Source organism: Oreochromis aureus, linkage group 15, assembly GCF_013358895.1.
Source record: "Oreochromis aureus strain Israel breed Guangdong linkage group 15, ZZ_aureus, whole genome shotgun sequence".
Classification (NCBI taxonomy): Eukaryota; Metazoa; Chordata; class Actinopteri; order Cichliformes; family Cichlidae; genus Oreochromis; species Oreochromis aureus.
In genome coordinates this window covers 21098709-21120992 of record NC_052956.1, presented here as the reverse complement: position 1 = coordinate 21120992, position 22284 = coordinate 21098709, and the positions used below count along the sequence as shown (strand labels likewise).

Below are 22284 nucleotides of genomic sequence, written 5' to 3'. Positions count from 1 at the left end.
GAAAACCTTCTCTTACACTCTTGCTGCTATCCTTCTGTCATAAATCACCGCCGACACTCATCACCCCAACCGGTGTTGCCAAAGTGCCTGCTCATAGGGGTCATATGATTGTTGGGTTTTTCTCTGTATGTATTATTGTAGGGTCTACCGTACCATTTACCATAGTTTATTTAGTTTTAATACAATATAAAGCGCCTTGAGGCGACTGTTGTTGTGATTTGGTAATGTATAAATAAAACTGAATTGAACTGAATCTCCACCCACTCCATCCTGCACTCTCTTCTTCATCTGTTTCTTTGGATGTGTGACTCCATGTGTTTGCATCTGCAACAGATTTATTCTGTCTCACTTCTACTGATATTCATTCCTCTACTCTTCAGAGCACGCCTCCACCTCTCCAGGCTTTCTTCCACCTGCTCTTTACTCTGACTACAGATCATAAAATCATCTGCAAACATCATCGTCCACTCCTGACCTCAACTATCAACCTGTCCATCACCATCATAAACAAGAAGGGGCTCTGAGGCGATCTGTAATGTAATCCTCACCTCCACCTCGAACCCATCTGTCACTCCTACTGCACACCTCACCACCATCCCACTGTCCTCAGACATATCCTGCATCACCCTCAAATCCTTCTCTGTAACTTTAAAAAATAATAAAAATTGATAATAAAACATTTTAACTCTACTTTGAACTATAAACATCTTTGCATGGTCCAACGGCAAGCTATTTGATAAATGTTGAGATATTTTGGTCTGAACCAAAGTGGTGAATCAACCAACATTCCCACCCATGGAGCAAATGTCTTTAATCATCCTGGCTCTGGAGGCTTTTTATGTTAAATTTGGGCAATTGTTGGACCAGTTTCAGCCCCGGATTAATACACATTTGGTGCTCTAGTGGGTATTTCCGGCAGCATTGCTCATTGATGCCTTTTTAATAGCTTTTGGAATGTCACAGAAGAATTAGATCTCTCAGAATTGGGATGCACAAAGAGTATTTTTCTTTAGGAAAATCAATTCTTTGTTGGTTTTGTTTCATATTTACCAGTGACGATATGAATGATCATTCATTCTTTAACTAAAAAGCAGCAGATAAAGCATCCCTGCTGATATCTTGTCATTTACATACTTAAAGACAGTTTGTTCCAGATATTAACAAAATCATCTATTGCTGTATTTCCAGGTTTAGGACATATACACACACATTTGGTCCCACTGACTTTAATCTCCACTGTGTTTTCTCTTACAATTTACATAACATTTTGAAAGCTGTACTGCAGTATTTGGAAAGATTTAATCCTGAAGAAAACACATGGAAAAGACTTTTTTCCCCTTCCCGCCCACAGCACAGAACACAGTGCTAAATCCACTGGATGCATTTCCTGTGAGTTACACACACACAGATATATTTACACACAATGCATTGGCTTCTTCTGCTGAACAAAATGATGTGGGAGGCGAGATACGTGGCCAAGTCAGTCCTCCCTGCATCTGCTGCTGCAGGAGGAAACACAGAGGTACGTAAATGTGTGATTTCATGTGGTCTTTTATGTCCGAGGATTATGGAAAACATCTATTTGCATCTCTGTGGGTTTTTTCCCTCCCTCAGGACTGCAGGGACCTCAAGTACAGAACAAAAGACAAATATCGTGAGATCAGTGTCACCATCCCACGTCTGAACAATCACCAGTGACTCTCCAACTGCTCGGCCTCATGTTCCTGTACTCCACGCATACGCAGCATGGATGGAGGAGGAGGAGGACGCTGTTGTTGACTGCAGCCTTTTGACTGAATCAGCATAAACACACTGACGAGGGGAATCCTTCACGCTGCTTTATGTAAGTGGTCTTGTTAGAGATGTTTTCACACATCCCCTCTGTACAGGAACAAGAACCTCCACAAACAGCCTCTGACATATTTGCACTAATTCTGTCAGAAGTGATCAGAGATGTTTTTCTTTTCTTTTGCATTTGCAGAAATTTCCAGAGTTTCTGCACTTTTAACCTCAAACGACCAAGATTTCATACAGGAATTCTTTCTCACTGACTCTGTTTGCGCTTCCTTTATCTACAGCAGGTATGATACAATGTTTTTATGTTCAGTAATTATAGTTTTAATGCAAACACGAGTTAATCTAATTTGTCATATTGGGCATTAAGTGTCTGCCGCAGGGTTTCTGCAGCATTTAATTCTTCTAGTCTTGCTCTGTTTTTCATCGTTCTCTCCTTAATTTAGCCATTGCAAATTTACAGTCTGCTGCTGAAACCAACAATAAGCTTCTTTTAAATTCTGATAAAATTAAGGTCACTGCGTCACATAAATTATTCAGCCTACAGTTCATATTCAAACGTTTTAACGTTACAAAACTGAAACTATTATCTGTTTGTCAGAAATATTTTTCGGATTCTGGTCGGATATCAGACTCACAAAAAAGGAACCAATCATGTTTCTTTTCTGCTACGTCTAAGATCATTGTGAGATGAAGAGTGGACTTGATTTCCTGTGTAGTCCTTTAATATAAACCACAACCTCTGTTTTAAAACATCTTTATCACCTAAAACAAAGACACATTATGATTTCTAGCAGAGGTTTCTATATTAGACAGTAACTTATAACAATTATACACTACCAGTCACAAGTCTGGACACACCTTCTCATTTAATGGTTTTTCTTTATTTTAATGACTATTTACATTGTAGATTCTCACAGAAGGCACCAAAACTATGAATGAACACATATGGAATTATGTAGTAAATAAAAACCTGTGAATGAACTCAAAATTTGTTTTATATTTTAGATTCTGTGATTACTGCTTTGCACACTTTTGGCATTCTTTCAATGAGCTTCATGAGGTAATCACCTGAAATGGTTTTCCAACTGTCTCGAAGGAGTTCCCAGAGCTGCTGAGCACTTGTTGGCCTCTTTGCCTTCACTCTGCGGCCCATCTCATCCCAAACCATCTCGACTGGGTTTAGGTCAGGTGACAGCGGAGCCTAGGTCATCTGACGCAGCACTCCATAACTCCCCTTCTTGGTCAAACAGCCCTTACACAGCCTGGAGGTGTGTTTGGGGTCATTGTCCTGTTGAAAAATAAATGAAGGTCCAAATAACGCAAACCGGATGGAATGACATGTCACTGCAGGATGCTGTGGCAGCACACCTCCTCCTCCATGCTTCACGGCGGAAACCATGCATGCAGAGAGAAGGCCAAGGCTTTGCAGCGCTGTCAACAAAGCCAAGAGTGACTACTTTGAGAAATCTAAAATGTAGAGTTATTTAGAGTGTTTTTTTTTTTTATCAATTTTTTCTTTGCTTCATAATTCCAAATATCTTGCTTCATATATGAGAAGGTGTGTCCAAACTTTTGACTGGTAGTGAATATTATAATAATAATATCTTGCAACTGCAACAGTCAGTACCCCTTGTACAGCGGAGAAGAATTTTAAAATTTCATATACTCTCCTCCAGCACACTGAAAAAAAATTGATTTGTACTTTAATCTGTAACCCGCGTCTCTCCACAAAGATGGTGTTTGGTTTCAAACTACAACTATCAAATTTCCAACATCTAAGAGTTCAGTTTCTGTAAAAGCTCAAAACCTTTGATTTTGAATGTTATCAAAAAGCATCATGACTAGCATCATTACCAGAACAACCCGAGTGTTTGTGTTGAGATGAGGTTTGAGATGATGTCATTTGTTTAATATGTGAACTTTGCCACCAAACATAATCACTGACAATGAAGCAACATGAGGGAAAAAAGGCAGTCATATTACTGATGTCCTTCTACAAGCAGGACCCACCACTCAGCAGTGATCTTAACACACGTCTGGAAAATTGAAGCATTTTCTAAAATAGTTTTAATTTTATTGTTAACTAGGATTTAAAAACTACATGTATGGGTTCAGCAGGGAAATCCAGTCAAATCAAAGATAAGAAACATGAAAACAGTTTAATGACTTTGCCACAAAATACAGTTTTAAAACACTCCCTCTGATTTTAATTCAGGATTCTCTGCATAATATGTCTGTCTCTTGAAACATCCACACTTCACAAACGTGGAAGTAATTTGCAAAAATCAGCAAAACAAATGTGTTTCAGCACCTGAGACTAAAGCAGGGATGGGAACAATATTGAGATCCTCAGCCCAATTTCAAAGCAAATTAGACTCTGAGTGAAAAGCATGCTGGGTTAATCCGGCTTGTCCCACGACGCTGCTGCAAAAAGGAGATTCTTAATCTCAAGAGTTTCACTTCCTGATTAAAAAAGTTAAACCAAAAAGCATCAAAAATGAGCTTCCTCTGTTTCCACAGCCACCAGTAAACACGAGCATTACTACAACTATGGTTTAAAATTCTCTTCATGACATGCGTGAATATGGATTTTCTTCTTTATTTCTATTTCATTTTATGCCTATTTCTGTAAATATGGTGCAAAAGTTTGTTGACTTTTTGGAGTAACTCGTGGTAACAAACAGACAAACCAATCACATTGCCTCCTCGGCAGAAGTACAAACACCCCCTTTCTTTATCATACAATCATTACAATATATAAACATTGTTGTAGCTTCGCTAGGGAACTTTTGTTTTTGAACATATGTATACACACATTCCCTATTTATTGTGGAAAGGTGTATAATGAACATTTGTCACATTTCCCAAATGATATTTCAGTCTTTAAATAAACTACTAAAATTGGTCCTCAGAGCTAAAACTCAAATACATTCTGTCCTCTAACATGTAAAGCCTGATTGTGAAAATGTGATTATATTATTCTTCTGCGACTGATGGTCAAGAACTAGAAGCGGAACAACTACTGTGAGGAGCAATCTGACACGCTCAAAACCAAAATCGCACACACTACACGGCCTTGGTTTATCGATTGCAGGTCAACAGCCTGTTCGTTCAGCATCTCTGACAACTTTTAAAAATCTCCACTGAAGTCAGTCAAAAGTAATCAGCATCTTTGCCCTTTGGTCTTAAAATCTGGAGCCAAAGTCTAACTCTTCCTCCACTTCTTCAAAATCCTCTTCATCACCTGCCACACCTGAAACACACAAACATGTTGAAGTCACCTCATATAACATAAGAGTGACATAGACTCAATTTATTTGTGCTGAAACTTCAGTGTGGTTTTTCATGTGCTCAGGTCAATGATTTTAGTCCATGTGAGGATTTTCTTTTCAGCAATTTCAAAGACATTTTTAAAAATACGATTTATAAATATGACTTACAAATCAAGGGGAAGTTAGTATCCATCCGTTTTGTTTTCCAACTATTTAAATTATGTATATGTAACCACATTAACTACATACTGCAGCAGAAGTTGATGTTTCTCAGCGTGTCAGCGAGGTCATCGATATCGATGACGAAGTGGCTCATACTCTCATAACCGAGCTCTGGGAGCTCCAACTTCGAGGCTCTCGCCATCACCGCCATTCTGTAACCAGACGCAGAGACTTCATAGCAAGGCTCAAACATTTCAGCTGCAAAAGCTTATCCCCCTTTAAAAACAAAACAAAACTGAAATCTCATGTAAAGAGATGCGCTGCATCAGACTAAACTGCTAAGTCTGCAGTAAAAGTGAAGCATTGTACTTTGTGTTCATTTATTTTCAAAGTTTTAAAAGCCAAACCCCAAAAAACACTTATAATGTTACTTTACTATAAGCCTGAGTTTTAACATGGAAATTGCAGAAAGCAAGAAAGTGAATTTATGAGTTTGTAGCAGATAAAAAGTAACTGCACATTTTTAAGAAAATGATCATAGTGTTCTTAAATTAAATGAATTATTCTTACTTGAAGTGTAAATATCACACGAGTAAAACAACAACAAAACAGTAAAGCACATAAAAAGGCTGCTGTATTTAGCACAAAATGAAATTTCATTTTGAAGCATTTTAAACTCACATCAAACTCGAGCAATAAATGCTTTAACAATCCCTCAGACTCTCACTGCTAGTAATAAAAGACAGTGTGTCACCACTGGCATACTGTAGATATTCACACAGATATACAGGTCAATATTAAAAATAAGACATGCTCAGTCATGTTAAACTAATCTGCAGCCAGTGTTGGATCAATAAAACCAGCGCTAAGTATTTAATCAGGCAGACTTCCATCTCAGAGACTGATGCCGATTTCAAGTAAAAGGCCAAATGTGACTCGATCTATCAGCAAAGCAAACGCACGCTGACCTCCAGGTGTCCCCGCGTAGCCGCTCGCTGACTGCAGCATTGTTTGGTGTTTCGATCTCGTGGCCAAACCGTCTGTTCCACAAGTAATTAGTATGAAAGGGCCAAATATCTGACAGAGAGGGAACGACTGCTGGGGAAGGTTAAGACAAAATCTACGCCGTATATATAATCAATTAATATTGTATCAGTCACTATAAATTGATTTTTGAAGTGTGTTCTGCTAATTTTTGCTCTTTTTATTGGTCGTTGTTGTTGTGCTTTGCAAAAGCAAACGCTTTTTTCAGGGGAGGCGCCTTTGAGAAGCAGGTTTACTCAAACATTTCAGCTACAAAAGTTTGTTTTCCTTAAAAAAAGAGCAGGTTCACCTCAAGCATGTGTGCCAGATGTGAAGGGGTCTGGAGAAGCTGTGGAGAACTTTATGCCACCTATAACATCATTCAGCTTGGTGGTGGTTCAGTGATGTTTTGGAGAAGAATATCCATGGAGGGATGCACAGACCTCTACAGGCTAAGCAACGGCACTTAGGTATTGGGATGAAATCCTTGGAGCCATTGTCAGACCCTACACTAGTGCAGTGGCAGAAGCATACAGTTGGTTCCTGGAGGATGAAGGAAGTGACACCACTGACTGTCCCCCATGCTGACTTGACCTAAATCCAACAGAACACATCTGGGACACGCATCAGTCCATCCAGCGGTGCCAAGATGCACCACAGACTGTCCGGGACCACAGTAAAGCCCTGGTGCAGATCTAGGAGCAGATCCTCCAGGACACCGTCCATCGTCTCATTAGGTGCATGCCTTGACGCTGCTATGGAGGTATAGAGGCATGTGGGGGACTTACAAACTACCGAGTACCACTTTGAGTTTCTGCAATGGAATTTCGGCAAAACTGACTTTTTTCACTTTGATTTTCAAGATGTCTTTGAATTCAGCCCTCTGTAGGTTGATGATTTTTCATTCCTATCAAACAATGCGGCGTTCTTTCATTCCTAACACATTACTCGGTCCATATCAGTGTAGACTGTTGAGCGATTTAATGTGGGAGTTCATATCAGTGAAATGATTGAACACCTTAAGGATGGAAAGCTTTCCCAAACCTATGAAAATGTATTTGTGAGACACTTTTTACTGGACTCCATCTAGACTGAAGCTGGCTGGGTTAAAAATTAAGGTTAGATAAACTTCTCAAAGTAAAAAGTAAAATATTTGACAGAAATGCAGGACGGAATGAGCACATTCACAATCAGAGCTTCATCAACGAGCACTTACTTTTCCAGTATGGCTTGGGCGCTCTGGTAGTGGAGAAAAGTAGAAAAGAGACAAAGTTAATCACATTGTGCTTCAGTCGTCTCTGCCAACAACATCTGTCACAAGTATTTGTCATAGACGTCACCGTGCTAAATGAAAACATGGATTTTTTAACACTGGCAGCTGCCAGAATGGCCTGATGGTGTTTACTACCTGCTTCCACTTGCTCTATCTTCTTTAACACCTGTTCTGGCAGAGGATGGAGCTGAACATAAAACAGCGACACCTGAGGCTCAGACTTTCTCTCTCCTACAAATGCATCGGCAGACACGCACACACTTCTCTCCGTGGAGACGCAGTGACGCAGACATCAGCAGTAAAGATGCCGAATTTAGTAACAACCTGCTCGTCTCTTCAGGGACACGTGGGTCATCCAACTGTCGGCTCTCGGGTTTTATGAACTTATTTCAGGTTTTAATCAGTCCTCAAAGTGTGCCATGAAACTTTTTTTCCATAAAAGGGCCTGAATATCTGTAATGATACTAATACTTGGAGCTTATGAAAACACATTTACGTTAGTCCATCTACATTTTACAACATCGCATTCAATCATGTGTGCTCTGTCTAAAGTGAAAGGCGTGAATATGATCTTTATTATTCACTTTTTTTCAGGTGGGAAAAACTGATTCAGGCAGCTGACTGAGAAAGTTTTAGCTGGATTAATTCTGACAAAATCTGCATAAATCTAGATTAGTGGAATAGATGTGTTGTAATGATGGTAAAATATTCACAAACAGGCCAACCAACCTGTTCTTTTAGTCCAGCTGAAAACACCATCATTGAAATTTTAGGGCTTCTGTTTGGTTTGAAATACTCCTTTGACCACTGCCTCTTGGCAGGCTTCTTGAAGAATGCCAACCTGTTATGCTTTTACCTATTTTGCCAGACTTAATCATCATGGATGGGATATTTCCATCGCCTATCTGGACCTAGATAAGGGACAGACCTCCCTCTCTCGGGCTGTGTCCACCAGCTCTTCTGGGAGGGAAACCAAAGCATTCCCAAGTCAGACCCCAGGGTCTTCCTCCAGTACTTGCTCAAAACACCTTATTTAGGAGGCATCAAGGAGGCGTACTATCAGATTTTTTAACCACATCATCAGGTTACTTCTGATGTGACGAGTAGCATCTCCAGCCTGAGCTACTTACGCTATATTTAAGAGGTACGAACCTCCCACTAAGTTCTCACCTCTTAAAGATGAGGTGAACTGACTACATGAATACACTGAATGAACCAGGATTTTCCATGAGTGGATTATCTCTTCCCTGATGGCATGGCTGTATTTCAAGATAACAATTCCAGAATTCATTTGGCTCAGATTTTCAAAGGGTGATTCAGGGTGCATGAGGCATCATTCTCACATATGGACTGGCCACCACAGTGTCCACACTAGCTCCATTAAGAATCTTTGGCACGTGTTAGAGAAGACTTTATGCATCATCAGTACAAGATGTTGGTTAAAAATTTGCACCACTGTGGATGGAAAATGAAAAACACTATAACAATGCCTTAATATACTGAAACAATACCTTGGTGACTGCGCGCTGTCATCAAAGCTAAAGGTGATCCGAAAAATGTTAGAGTGTGATTTTTTTTGTTTGGCCCTTTGGGATTGTATCAGGAAGCACATCCAATGTTGACATCTGCAAAACCCAAATGTGGAGCCAGCTTAAAGTGTATATGGTTTATTGTGTACGCATACTGTTATAATAATGAATGATCATATTGAACATTGGGAAGATGGCGCTGGCACGGCTGGCAGCCTTAACCCAATTTCCCTTGGGATGAATAAAGTATTATCAATCAATCAATCAATCAACATGGCAAAGTTTCAAATAATGAGGTAACTGTAAGCTTTGGCCTCAGACTACTCTAAAAACTCACTTTTAGACAGTTTTATTTGTACTCCTGGCTCTGTATGATGTCACTGAGAGAGGATACTCCTAATGTGGTCACCACTCTGGCTGAGAGCACAGTCACCCCACTCACCCGCTGTTCAAACCGTCTGTTTATGAGGGGCAGCCAATCAGAACAAAGTTGGCTTGAACCGAGAGAACTGGCTGCTCTACAGGCAAGAGTATGTTACCCTTACAGTACCTGTTAGACATCTAGACATACATTATTTCTGATTATTTCATAAACAAAGATGTGTTTAATTCTTGAGTGATTAACATAAAACTCACTAAAAAAATAGTTAAAAATTAATTTCTGATACTTTTTTTGGTTATTAGAAAAACTGTTTGAAAAGGATGTTCTATTATTAGTATTTCCATTTCATTTCTATTGTTGAATACCCCAAATTGAAAAAGTTGACAAATTTCAGCTGTACCTGTTTATTCTGACTATGGCAAAAAGACAGTATTGAACACTGTGGGTAAAATGGCTCCTTCCATACAGAAGGCAATACTTATTTAACAGATAAAATAAAGATTACCTTGAACTTTAAATGGAAAAAAATACAGAACTGGAAATGAGCAGTTCCCATAATAACCATAAACAAAAAAACTAATTACAGGAAATGGAAAAATCAGACCCTGTTTGCAAAAAGTGCATCAATTGAAATCTCCTCAGAGCATGTTTCAGAATGAAGATGAACTGTTTGCATGTAATGCCAGTATAAATAAATGTTTTTTTAATCTAAAGTGTGACTCATGTATAGCTGTAGGCCAGTTTTGATGTTCTTCAGCTGTTGTTGTTAAATTTGCTCCACTTACACAAGGGCACATCACAAAGGATGAAAAGTTCAAAGATGCTTCGTGAGTAATTTTGAGATTCCTCAACATGAGTTAAACTCGTCTCCTGCAGTGACTCCGTGGTGTTTATTTTCATTATCACCATCACACCGTGCTGCTGCTCCGTCAGCCCCGTTCTTATTAATTTGAGCTACAGCTGAAGTAGTAATTTTTAAGAACACCTACAGATACACAATGATTAAAACAGCAGGAAAACAAATCAGTTAATTTAATTTATTCTTGCTGAGCATCCCCGTGCTCAGGCCGAGCTAGTTATTGTGTGTTTTCTACATAATTAAGTGTGTTTTAAAAGTCCATACATTGAACGTGCATATGGAATACATCAAAATGTATGAGCATGTGATTGATTGGTGGATCAATGCGGTGTACTTGAGGGGCTGACCTGCTTCTCATTATCTCTACACGAGTGTGAATTAATCACGGGAGCGTCAGAGATGATGTTTGCCTTTAAGCTATTCAGGACCAGAGGAGACTCATGTGTCCTTGGGGGTGTTGTTGAAGCAGAGCGCCCGATGGAGAGGCGTCCCGCTGGGCTCGCTCCTCCAGTTTCCCTCCTCGCCCTGCGGCTGTGTACATAAAGCTCTTGATCATCAGTGGCCCGGGGACCACTGAGCATGGATTATCCTGTCTAATGAGAGCCGAGGCTGGGAAAATATCGATGAGTAGAGGGAAAGCGGAGGAGCGCGTGAAGAGTGCCGTGAGACTGTTAAATAAATAAATAACAAAATAAACTGTTGATTTAAACATACATCTGTGGTGCTGTTTTGTCATTGGTTGCTTTAACATAATTAAAAGAGGGCCAGGTGTTATCGAGCAGCGAGGTATTTAAGGAAGCCTGGAGGCTGATGTGGAAAAATGAATTAAGCTGTCAGCTAAAAACAGGAATTATTATTTAAATATAAAAATATATTTTTTTTATCTTTCTTGATGGTAAATAACACTCTGACCATCTTTCAGGCATACTTTTGCACATTATGCAGGCTTGAAATGGTTTTTTTTCCATTTCATTGTAATTATTCGTTCTTGTATTAACTGTAATTATGGGAACAAATCCTAGAAACGTATTTAAAGAAAACGCATTAAAAGGGCAGCAAAGTGGTTGGAAAACAAATGAACAGTAATTACTGTTTGGCTGGAATTACCTGTTGGCTAAATTTAAAGGCTTTAATGATGGGCTAAGAGTAATAAAGGGTTTGCTGGTGCTAATGTTTGAAATAGATCTCTGAAGTAGCAGATAAGATGTTGACATAGCTATAAATATTGGATAAATCGTCAATATAAATAGATTAGGATGGAAAAATGCAAAGTAATTAACGAACACTTCAGGTAGTTAGACACAGACATCTGAAAGTGATAATCAGCAAAGATTAATGATAGTGGGGTTGCTGGTAATGGAACAGCTAAAAAATAATGGTTTAAAAAGAAGCTAAATGTAGTACAGGTTTGACTCTAAATGGGACAAAAAAATTGCAGTAATGATTTTAGTACATTCAAATTAGAGTGTAAAAATTTATAGTAAAAATTTATTAAAGTGTAAAAATTTTCATCATGAACTAGATACCAGCATAGCGTGCAAACTGGACTGGCAACCAACTTTCATGGAGAGGCATTTGACTCAATCCACTTTGCTATTCTCAAAAAAAAAAATAAATAAAAAATAAATAAATGCAATGCATATTTACAAGCATACATGTATAGCGTGCCAGTATAATCATAGAGAAATGTATCCACTGTTATAAAAATGGAGGCATTTTCTCTGTGAGTAGAAGTGGATCAGTGAACTCACCACACACTAGAACAACACATTTCTATTTGTTTTGCAAATTTTCAAGGAGCATAAAGCTTTAAAACTAGTCTGACAAGCTGATAAATTTCCTTTGATTTAGTTTCACTGAGACACTTTGAAAGGAGTACTTCCCCAAGCACAAGCCCGTCCACTCGGTGTCCTCCTCCCTCATGTTGCTACAGAAGCACTCTTTTGCAAACCCATTACCTCATTGGTTAAATCTGTGTCTTAAGTTTTCCATTACCAAACTGCATGAATTAGTGCACATTATAATTGAAGTGAGGAGGTACAGCGACTCATAGGATGGGCCTGGACCCCGGAGGCCTGTCCACACTGTCCACACTGTTGGTCCCTTTTCCAGCAGAAATATTTTGCCCACTTAATAATATTCAATAAAAAAAATATAATAAGAATCAACGAATCAATCGCTTGCTGGAAGACTTAGAAGTGGAAAAATTGGAGGCACAAATTTCTGGACTCTTTTTTGTATTTTGCACCAGGAAGTGTGACATTACAAGTCGTTAAGAATGGATTGCATAATGAGGCTTATTGTGTGAGCTGTTCATTTCATCTGAGCCAGAGGTTTGAATCATGGTTAGGTTTACAGTCCTCCTACTGAAAAGACGAACAATAACCACGTCCTGTCAAATGATACTGAAGCAACGGGAAAGACGAGGAGCCGTGCCGATGCCTTACTTTGATTTACCACAGAAACATTTCTTTGTAACGATGCAGACATTTGACTTTAGGCTGTCCACCTTATGTTTCAAAGATGTATATTTCTATAAATGTGAATGTTTAGACACACACCTCACAATTGCGAAATTGGAGGTGTACTGTGAGAGAAAAACGGGACAGTCATTTTTGATCAGGTCTGGAAACACAAGGAATCACCTTGAGAAACTGCAGTTTTTTCCCACCTGTATAAACAGAGGCATGTGCGGCTCCTCCATGGACTGTATGCCTGTCTCGACCAGCGTGACGCCCACCTCCAGGTGATCGCTGTGCTGACGGATGAGCGACTGAACATGTTTGAGCTTTTCATCCTGTTCTTTGGTGATGAGACCCACCAGCTCCTGCTTCCGCTCCTCCAAGATGGACACCAAACGTTCAAAGTGGCCGCTCAGGTGTTCTCTCTGCCGCTGGCCGTTTTCCTAAAGAATGATGGCGTGACAGCGTTAGTTCATTTGAGCAGTTCCTGTGTGAAATTTAATGTAGTGATATTTACTAACTATCAGTCCCACTTAAACTTCACCGTCATTGTTTTCTGGTTAATATCGGTATCAATGACCCTATCCACCATGATGTCACCCAAACCAGTGTGTCTTTCCTTTAAGATGCAAAAACTAAATCACAGAAACCACAACACAGCTGGTCTGTGGTCTCTAGCCTCAGTCACAGCAACTTAATGACTTTTCAGCCCTTTTTTGTAACTGAGAAATCAATTTCAGTTTATTGCAGAAATTCATGTTAACACACCACATTTTGCATTAGCTAAATTTGATCCAGGATAGACTGATTTCATCTACTCATTACTGTTTGTCTCTTTAAGGAAATAATTATCCTTTAAAAAAAATAAAATTATGCTTTTTAAGGCAGTACAGAAATGAGAGGAAACAACAAATGCAGGGACAAAAAACAAAACAGGGATCACATAATGTGGTGATGATCTCTCTTCAGTAACTGATTCGAGTTGTCTTATGTAAATTTCATTCATATAACTTTCATTGTCTTGTAACTTGTATTTTTGCATATTTCTAATAAATCAGTTTTTCCTCATAAATATATAATTTCTTTCTTAAATTTAACAGTTTTTCTTCTCACAAATTTATGAGTTTAATCCCAAAACTTTCAAGTTTTTATTCTCAGTATTTTACCCTACTAACTCAGCCCCTTCATTGTGTTTTCTTCAGCGACCCTTATATACTCGTATAGCTAAAGTGGCTGGATTTAGATATGAAATTGCATCCTTTGCGCCTCATGTGTTTACGTCTAACCTCTATGGTGCGGCAGATTGCTTCCATCTGAGAGATGACTGCCTGGACGTTGTCATTACTGGCCACCAAGATCGCAATGCCGTCACTCAGCTCCGTCTGCAAACATTCAGAGCATCAGCGACATCAGTTAATATGGAAACTTAAAGTTAACATGGAAAAAAATATTACAAAAACAAACCTAATGTGTTTGAATTTCTCAGCTTTGATAACATCATATCCGTCAGCAATGAAATCAGCTGTCAGGAAATGGTCTGTTATTTCTTACCAGTGAATAAACAAATAAATGTCATCCAGCCCTGTTATAATCATCCAAGAAGAGCTTTTCAAGATATATTCAAATTATCAAGACACTCAAACAATTATGAATCATTTTCTTTCCTTTCAGTTAGACTATTGAAATCATCTTTTACATCTACCAACTAAAAATAAATCAATAAGTGTTAAATTCATCATAATGCACAAAAAGTGAGTCCATTACCCAGATTTTAATGACCCAACATGTGTTTCAGGAGGGATTTTTAAGCTTTATCTAGTGTTTGCTCTTCAGGCTCCTCAGATATGGAATGATCTACCCGAGTAACACCAGCTTGCTGCATCAGCATCTTCTTTAAAATGACTTTTTAGAGGTTTCCCTACATATTTTCTAAATATTTGACATTCTATTTAGTACCAAAGCTGCAGTGGATCTTACACAGTGGTGAGGTGTTTTATGGACATTCACAATTCATAAGAATCGCTACTCTTCCTACAGTGTTGCTCAGAATTTAGTAAAACTTACAAACAATGGCAATCACCTCAAAGGTCTTCAGTCAAACTCTGCTCAAGGTCAAGGTCACATTTCTTCGTTCTCAGTGGATTTTGATTCTCACAATACAGCAAGCCAATGCCGAGAAAACATCATGTTCTTTCTGTACTTCACACTTTACAGTAACCTGTGAATTATGACGAGCCATGAGCCGGATGAGCTACTGCGTCACTGTTATTCTGGTATTCTTAACTGAGAGGCACTCTGTTGTATTCATGGTGACATTATAAGCTGATAAAATACTGTCAGAGCCTCAGTTCAATTTTTTAAATTAGACGTTTCAGCTGAAGTAAAACACTTCAGTACCACTATTTTTCTTAAATACTATGTATTTTTTTTTATTGTTATTCATATTTAACAGTCTGTGTGTTTTGTGTTTTGGAAAAATGCACTTTTGTCCAGAAGTGGTTGGTTTCATTCCTTTAATTCAGATCAGAGGTCCATGATTAGTTTGAGTAGCTGAAAATGCTCAGCTTTCTAGATTTTCACTATTTTTCCTTGTTTTTTTGATATTTAAACTACTTCTATTTGGACTGCAAAGACAGTTTCAACTTTTGCTTTGGGACAGACATTTTATGGAAGAAAAAATCACCGAAAATAAAAATAGAAATAAATTCCACCTACAAGAAAATCTGACAGTCGACCGCTAAGTGTCTTATCATTCTCGTAGATGCTGACTTTAACTTAAACCTCTCTCATAGTAATCGCAGGATTGCTCCGCAGGATGAGTACTTTCTCATTAGTAACCGCCACCACTAGCAAGCACAACAACAACATGAGTCATCAACATGCATCTGCTTAGAGTATCTTATGACATCATGCATATTTTTATAGTCTTTTACAGCCACTTTACAGTTAGAGTGCGATTTGATGAGCTGCTCGTGTAACAAACACTCTTGCTTCTGTGCCGGCCAAATGAGATCACCAAACTTTTTTTGTTTTTCAGATTGCACAAAGATGGGGAATCAACAACTTTCAGGAGCCTCATCTAAATTTCAGATGAGTGAATCAGATGCAGAGTGAGAGATGGAGAGGCCGGCACTGAAATGTCAACAAAGCCAACTGCTCGATAACATGCCGGACGCTGCTGCTGCTGCCATCTGCATGACAAAACTGCTGCACTTTGTCTTTGTGTGACTTTGTGTGTTGAAAAACAGAAGTTGCACTTTAATTCTGTGCACAGAGCAATGCCACTGATGTTTAGATGGACAGATGATCATGTACATGTACCGACGCCTTGATTTTAGTGGGTATACGTATGCTGTTCATGTGCTCTGAGTATTCGATCAGTCAGCTCTTGGTCTTGTTTTAGCTGCATCATAAACACAAAGTCATTTATAATCTAAGGTCTTAAGTTTTTATCAGAATAATCAAAATTGAGGTTAAAAATGTCTTAAAATTCTCATCCTAACAGTTGCTGTGTCTTCTCTTTTTAGTCATTAACTGGTTTCCACAGTGGGAACTGGTGTGCATCTTGCTTGAAGAGGAAGAGGAAAAATGTAAAAATAGAAATAAGACAAAAAATGCTGGAAGATAAAGGTCGTCGTATGAACACACTTACCTGTATTTTTCATGATAGAGACTATTTTACCAACTCTGTGGTGATTTGACCTTTAAACTTGCTCAAGCTCTCGGAGCAGGGCTCTCTGCAAGTAAGCTGAAAATAAAATTAAATGAAGGTAAAGGAAGTTTGTTTGAGGGTGGAAATGTGAATTGGACTGGGCTCATTTAAAGTATGAGATGGAAATAAGGGGTGAGAATCACAAATGAACCCTGGGAAAACAAAGATGGCGCATTTATTTCAGCAAGCAGTGTTTTATTTTGAAAGCTGACTGTATTATCTGTGTTGTTCATATTTCTAACTTCATATTTAGATAATGTGTAAATTGTAATCAGCTCATTTAATTATTTTCTTGAGCTGGCTACCATCCTCTCCACCCTGAGCTGCTGCTTCTTCATCGATACACATTAGTTGACTTCAGTTCCATTTAACAATGATTCATTTTATAAGTTTTGTAGTGGTGATGCTGAGGGGATTCATTTAGAAAGCTGTATGTTTTATTATAAATTTCAATGTGTGGGGGCAGTGAATTAATAAAGTATTGAAGGCATAAGTGATACGACATATTGGCATGTTTCTACTGATGTTGTGACCACAGAAAGTCAGTGACATCGGTGACAGTCGACTACATGTAAAATAACTGCTGCAGAAACAAAGTGCGCAGATCCAGACTCAAACTTTCCCAAACTTTTAAGCAAGTGACTGAAGCAACAGTGAAGTGCACCATGTGAGATGTGACAGTGTGGTAAACACATCAAAGGGTTACCTAGGCAACCAGAGATAGGAATGTCCAGTAGTGCTTAATTATCAGTAATGTGCTATGAGCGAGTTTAAAGTGGATCTACTGAGGCTGTTTAACCAGTATTGTTCCTACTGTTTGCTCTATAATGTCATTTTTCATGATATTTACAATATACGAGCATCACCCACCTGCTGTTTAAACCTTCTGTTTGCAAGGGTCGGCCAGTTAGAATAAAGACTGGTTAAAAGGAGAGGTAAGAGAGCGAAAACAACTTGGTTTAGTCAGACGTGAAGTGGCGTGAAGTGTAAACTGTATGCCGTAACTGTCCTTCACCTTCTGTCTCATGTAGACGGTGCCGAGCGGAGCCACGTCACAGTCTCTGTGCTGTCCGAACACTTTGCACATGGAGCAGGTCGGCGTCTGGCAGGACAAACAGTAGATGTTGATCTTCTCGTCTTCATGTTCTTCACACATGAGCTGCTGCTGCTGCTGCTCTGGTTTCATGCTAACAAGTCTGCAAGACACAAACAAATATCATGTTTAATGTAAGGATTGCTCCAGGAAAATTTGGATGTGGTCATAAAAGCCTGGTGTGTTTATATAACAGGTTTCTGTCAATATCACACCCATTTGTAGTCAGTTTTAATATTTACCTTAACATATTAACAGTGAAAAAAGTATATTTTAGGTCAATCTTTAACTTAAAGCAGCCTGTAATTAAAATGTCTTAGACTCCTTTACAGTAAATATGAATAAGGTTGTAAAAAATGTCTTAAATTTAACATCCCACCCCTGCAGATAGCCTGCAGCAGCCTGCATCTACAAGGGCAGTTGCACATAGAAAGTTCAGATGAAAACCAGTGTTTCACTTACAAAATAATCCAGAAGTAGGTCTTTTTTATAAGCTGTTAGCCATCATTTTAATACCCTTAAAATGAGACTAAAAGGAAACTTGGCTAATTTGTAATCTCATTCCCATGCACAGCATGCACAAGACTTGGCATCATTGTCTGTATTGTTGAAGCAGCTTAGTTTACTTCTGTTATCACTGACGTATTTTGACGTCAGTGGATGATGGAAGAACTGCATAAAGAGTTTGGCAGAGGTGGCAGCTGTCTCTTTGCCACCTGCAAATCAGGAATGTCACTGCTCACTTACAGCTCAGCTGGTTTCCTTTATTATAGCTTTAATATATACAAGAATAGTGTATGTATATAAAGGTCATTATCATTGCTGTCTCCTTTATTTTTGTGCGTGTGATTTGACATCATTCTCCTCCCAGATTGATCACTGACATTTCATTTAAAAAAAGAAGCTGACACGGACGTGGATAATTCTGTAGCTTCTGAGAAACAACAGCTAAATTTCATGAAATAAACTGTCCTTTGTACTCTGACGCAGGCGTCTCTGACAGAAACGATGATTAAGTTATGATAATATTTTTCACATGTGAAAAAATGATGAGAAAACCACAAGTTACAAAAGATTTGTGACCATCCGTGTGAACAATCACATCTATTTTAGCCCACACGGATAACGAGGGGACTCCTGTCGCTCTTCTTTTTTATCACTGATTCATTCAGCTTCTATTCTGAGAGGAAGAGACAAAGTTACACTGAGGATGATCTGTTGTAGTAAGTGTGGAGAGCAGATGTACTAAAGAGGCTGCTGCTTGAAACGCTTTACTTTTTATACAAAGTGCATGCGTGTGGAAACAACTGTCATACTATCATTTCTACAGTGCTCGGGTATTGGTTATACTCAGGTGGAACAGTTACAGTATCAGGTTCCACATGAGTCATGCTGGGGAAATATTTGATAACTGATTCTGGTTGATACACTCATAGAAAACGACTCTACTTTTAGATCTGGTTCAGAATTTGGGTTTCTTCAGCAAAAATCTAAATAGTACAGATCTTTCTGTCTACCTATTATTAAAAATCGAATGTGTTATCTGCAACAATCTGTAACAATCTGTTACTACAGCGAAAGCATCAGAAGTTTCTTTTTCTCATGTATCAATACAAAAGACACTCTTCATATTTCCAACATGTTTCCATGTGCACACAACACATCATTCACCTGTAATCATCAACCTGTGCATCAAAATGTATTAATATACCAATAAAGAAAATTCAATAAAATATAAAACCGACACGTGTCTCAAGACTGGCTAACATATTTTAGTCAGTACTTCAAAACTGAGTGACTTGTGCTTGATTTTGTCTTTAAATATGTCTCTGGGAATAAAGGAGAGACAAATCACCCAAAAATGAACGCTAAAATGTTGTTTATTTGATTATGATGATGTTGATTATGTAAGCATGCATGGCTTTGTCATTACTGCTAAATATACTTCATATCAGCCACAATAAACAAGAACACAACATACAGTATATGCATACATCACCTCTGCTCTGCTGACAAACATGCAAACCCACAAACCTGCTGTAATACAATATGATGCTGCTCTCTGCAGGCAGTCACTCATTACTACAGCTAAGTGCACTCTCGATAAACATGTTAGTGTTTTTAAACGATGAACGAAGAATTTCAAGTGTTACAAACAGTATAATGTTTAATTTTTATGATTCTTCTGATTACTTAGATTTGTATTAATCTCATTACATAATAATAATGTAATATAAAATAAATTAGTTGGATGAACTTGCACTGATTAACTTTTGTGAGTTTACCCGGATTGGACGTGGCAGTTAGTAGTGAATCAGGATTGGTTTAATGAGATAAATGTTTCTGAGGAAGACACAGGAAGGTGAGTCCCATAGTAACAACAAGAAATATAAACAGAGGTTGTCTTGGGTGTCCAGTGGTACAACTACTTGACTTTGGTTTAATACAACTAACAAATATTACTGGAAAGGTGCATTCAAAAACTGAACATGCTGTTTCAGATTCTCTCCCTTCAAGACATCTCTCTCTTGATTGGCCGGCTCCTGCAAACAGAAGCTTGAATAGTAGGTGGGTGTGGCTTCTGAGTCTGGGCCTGAGATGAGCACATTATTAATACCCTCTCATTGACGTCACACAGAAGCAAGCAACTCTGCTTAGACTTCATTAATTAAGAGACACAGCTTCATCAGAGCAATCCTGTGGCTGTATTGAGACATCGCTACAATGCTAGTGTGCCCCCTCAAATATGTACATGTGATGATTTAAAAAGCTCACTAAAAGAAACATTTGCCTGGGTTAGTACCCCTTCTTTCAACCCTCCCTCTCTGGGTCATTCACCTGGAGGACTCCTGCTGTCTGTAGATGTCGATAATGTTCTCCACCAGCAGGTTCCTCTGGAGGCCATAGACTCCATGCCGGTCCAGCACCACCTCATGGCGGCACGACGGACAGCGAAAGCGACCGCCACTGGCCGTCGCACTGGAGGAACCACGGGAATGCCACAGAGGATTAGCTGACTGGATTTAAGAGGGGGGAAAAAAACCAAACAACAAACTGCTTCAGACTGCTTCACTGGTGCATTTCTGTTTGGTTGCACATATGAACCCAGTATCAGTGAAGAGAGAGGAAGACTCTGCTTTGACTTATATTAAACTGAAGAATCGGTAGCCAGATGGCAATAAATGTGACCCACATCTGCAGTTTTCCACAGGCCACATTTGGCCTTGACTGACGGTGCTGACTCACCCTGAGTCAGCACCGTCAGTCAAGGCCTCAGCTCAGCCACAGATTCACTTTCCATGAGCCAGATGTTAGGTGTGCTGTGACATCTGGCCATTTAACTCCAATGTTTTGTGCCCCTAAATTAGATTTTTTAGGTCGAAATAAAAATATATTTGCATATAAGAAAGAAAAAATATATATCTATAAGAAAGAAAATATTTTTACATTAGCAAAAGCCTCTGAGATAAGGTTGTTGGTGTTGATTAATGACTAAATGTGATTTCTAAATTTCAAAAGCGTGTTTAATATACAGATACTATCTGCTAACATGGGAGTGGACTAGGACAAAATAAATACTGTCTGTTTGGGTTTTCACTCGATCACATTGTAGCTGTGAATCTAAGGTCACTGCAGACTCTGAGGATGAGTGTAGATAAAGGGGAACTCCAACTAAAACCTTTAAAACTAACAGTGTAATCTCTGAATACTGAAAAACCCCGAAGGCTTCTTCTTCTTTTCTTTCAGTCTCACCTGGAAGATGTCATTGGCACACTTGCGGCAGAGGTTGTGCTGACAGGGCAGGATGACCACAGGTTTGGAGAACATCTCCAGGCAGACGGGACAGATCAGCTGCTTTTCCAGATTCTCCATGGTGGCTCCGCTTCCAGCACCGGGCCCAGAGCTGCCTGCTGTCGTGTGCTTAAAGCCGAGAGCAAAGCTCATCACCTCCGGCAGTGAGGAAGATGTCAAAGACGTCAGGAAGCTCCGCCCTTCTACTCTCAAATGGCTGTAAAGTTAGTTGGTTTTAGTATTTTCCACTTAGCTGTTACGCCATTTCTAACCACAGTTGTCCATGTCCACCGCTTTATGCCACAGCCAGCTTGCCTAAAGCCCAAGTAAAGACCCTCCCACACACCTCAGGCCCACAGCAGCCAGCCTGTCCCTCTGTTGGTATTTTTAGCTCCTCAGTTTGTTCTGGCTTGGGTTACTGTCTAAACTGCGTTCCTGAAAGTCTGGGCGTGGCAGGGGATCACAGCAGGGTTCGGTATCTGGGTTCAAATTATTCTATTTTTATGAAGTCTGATACTTCAGGGGGATCCTGGTGACATAATGCAACCTGTGACAGCAAAGTTTCAGGTGATTAGCATGCTGGCATAAACAGCTTGAAGCATTACTCAACTTAGATGTCTGTTTGTTCCTGCAGAACACGCCGAGTGCGCAACATCTCTGTTCATCCAACTTTCTGACTAATCTCACCAGATTAGTCAGAAAGGTGGAGTATTTGTTGTGCTGTATTTTTCCAACAAGCCTTCTTCTTATTTGGAGCAAAGCAAAGTGTGTACTCGGGGTGAAAATATTGTTTAATCAAAGATATTTAATATTAAAACCTCTAAAAACAAACTTCAGTTAACAAAGCTTTGCTAAATAATGAGCCGGGTACAAGTCAACACATTTAAAGCATTTTCTTTTCCACGGCTGATTTAAGTTTCTTGACGAC

The 22284-nt window shown here is 39.1% G+C and overlaps 1 protein-coding gene across 1 annotated transcript; it reads right to left on the bottom strand.

Moving 5' to 3' along the window:
- Positions 1-3749: 3749 nt before the first annotated feature.
- On the bottom strand, positions 3750-21650 carry trim54 (tripartite motif containing 54). The gene is made up of 8 exons (XM_039599060.1): positions 21318-21650; positions 20403-20581; positions 17487-17667; positions 14046-14141; positions 12969-13202; positions 7471-7493; positions 5319-5443; positions 3750-5050 (listed from the first exon to the last, which is right to left on the bottom strand). Exons 1-8 carry the CDS (start codon positions 21507-21509, stop codon positions 4983-4985), a joined length of 1098 nt encoding a protein of 365 aa, XP_039454994.1. The 5' UTR covers positions 21510-21650; the 3' UTR covers positions 3750-4982.
- Between the last annotated feature and the right edge of the window lie 634 nt (positions 21651-22284).

Coding starts and splice junctions, on each gene's coding strand:
- trim54 (XM_039599060.1), bottom strand. CDS start 21,509: ATGAGCTTTGCTCTCGGCTTTAAGCACACGACAGCAGGCAGCTCTGGG. Junction 13,203..14,045: donor CAATCTGCCGCACCATAGAG/GTTAGACGTAAA, acceptor ATCATTCTTTAG/GAAAACGGCCAGCGGCAGAG. Junction 5,444..7,470: donor GCCCAAGCCATACTGGAAAA/GTAAGTGCTCGT, acceptor GTCTGGTTACAG/AATGGCGGTGATGGCGAGAG.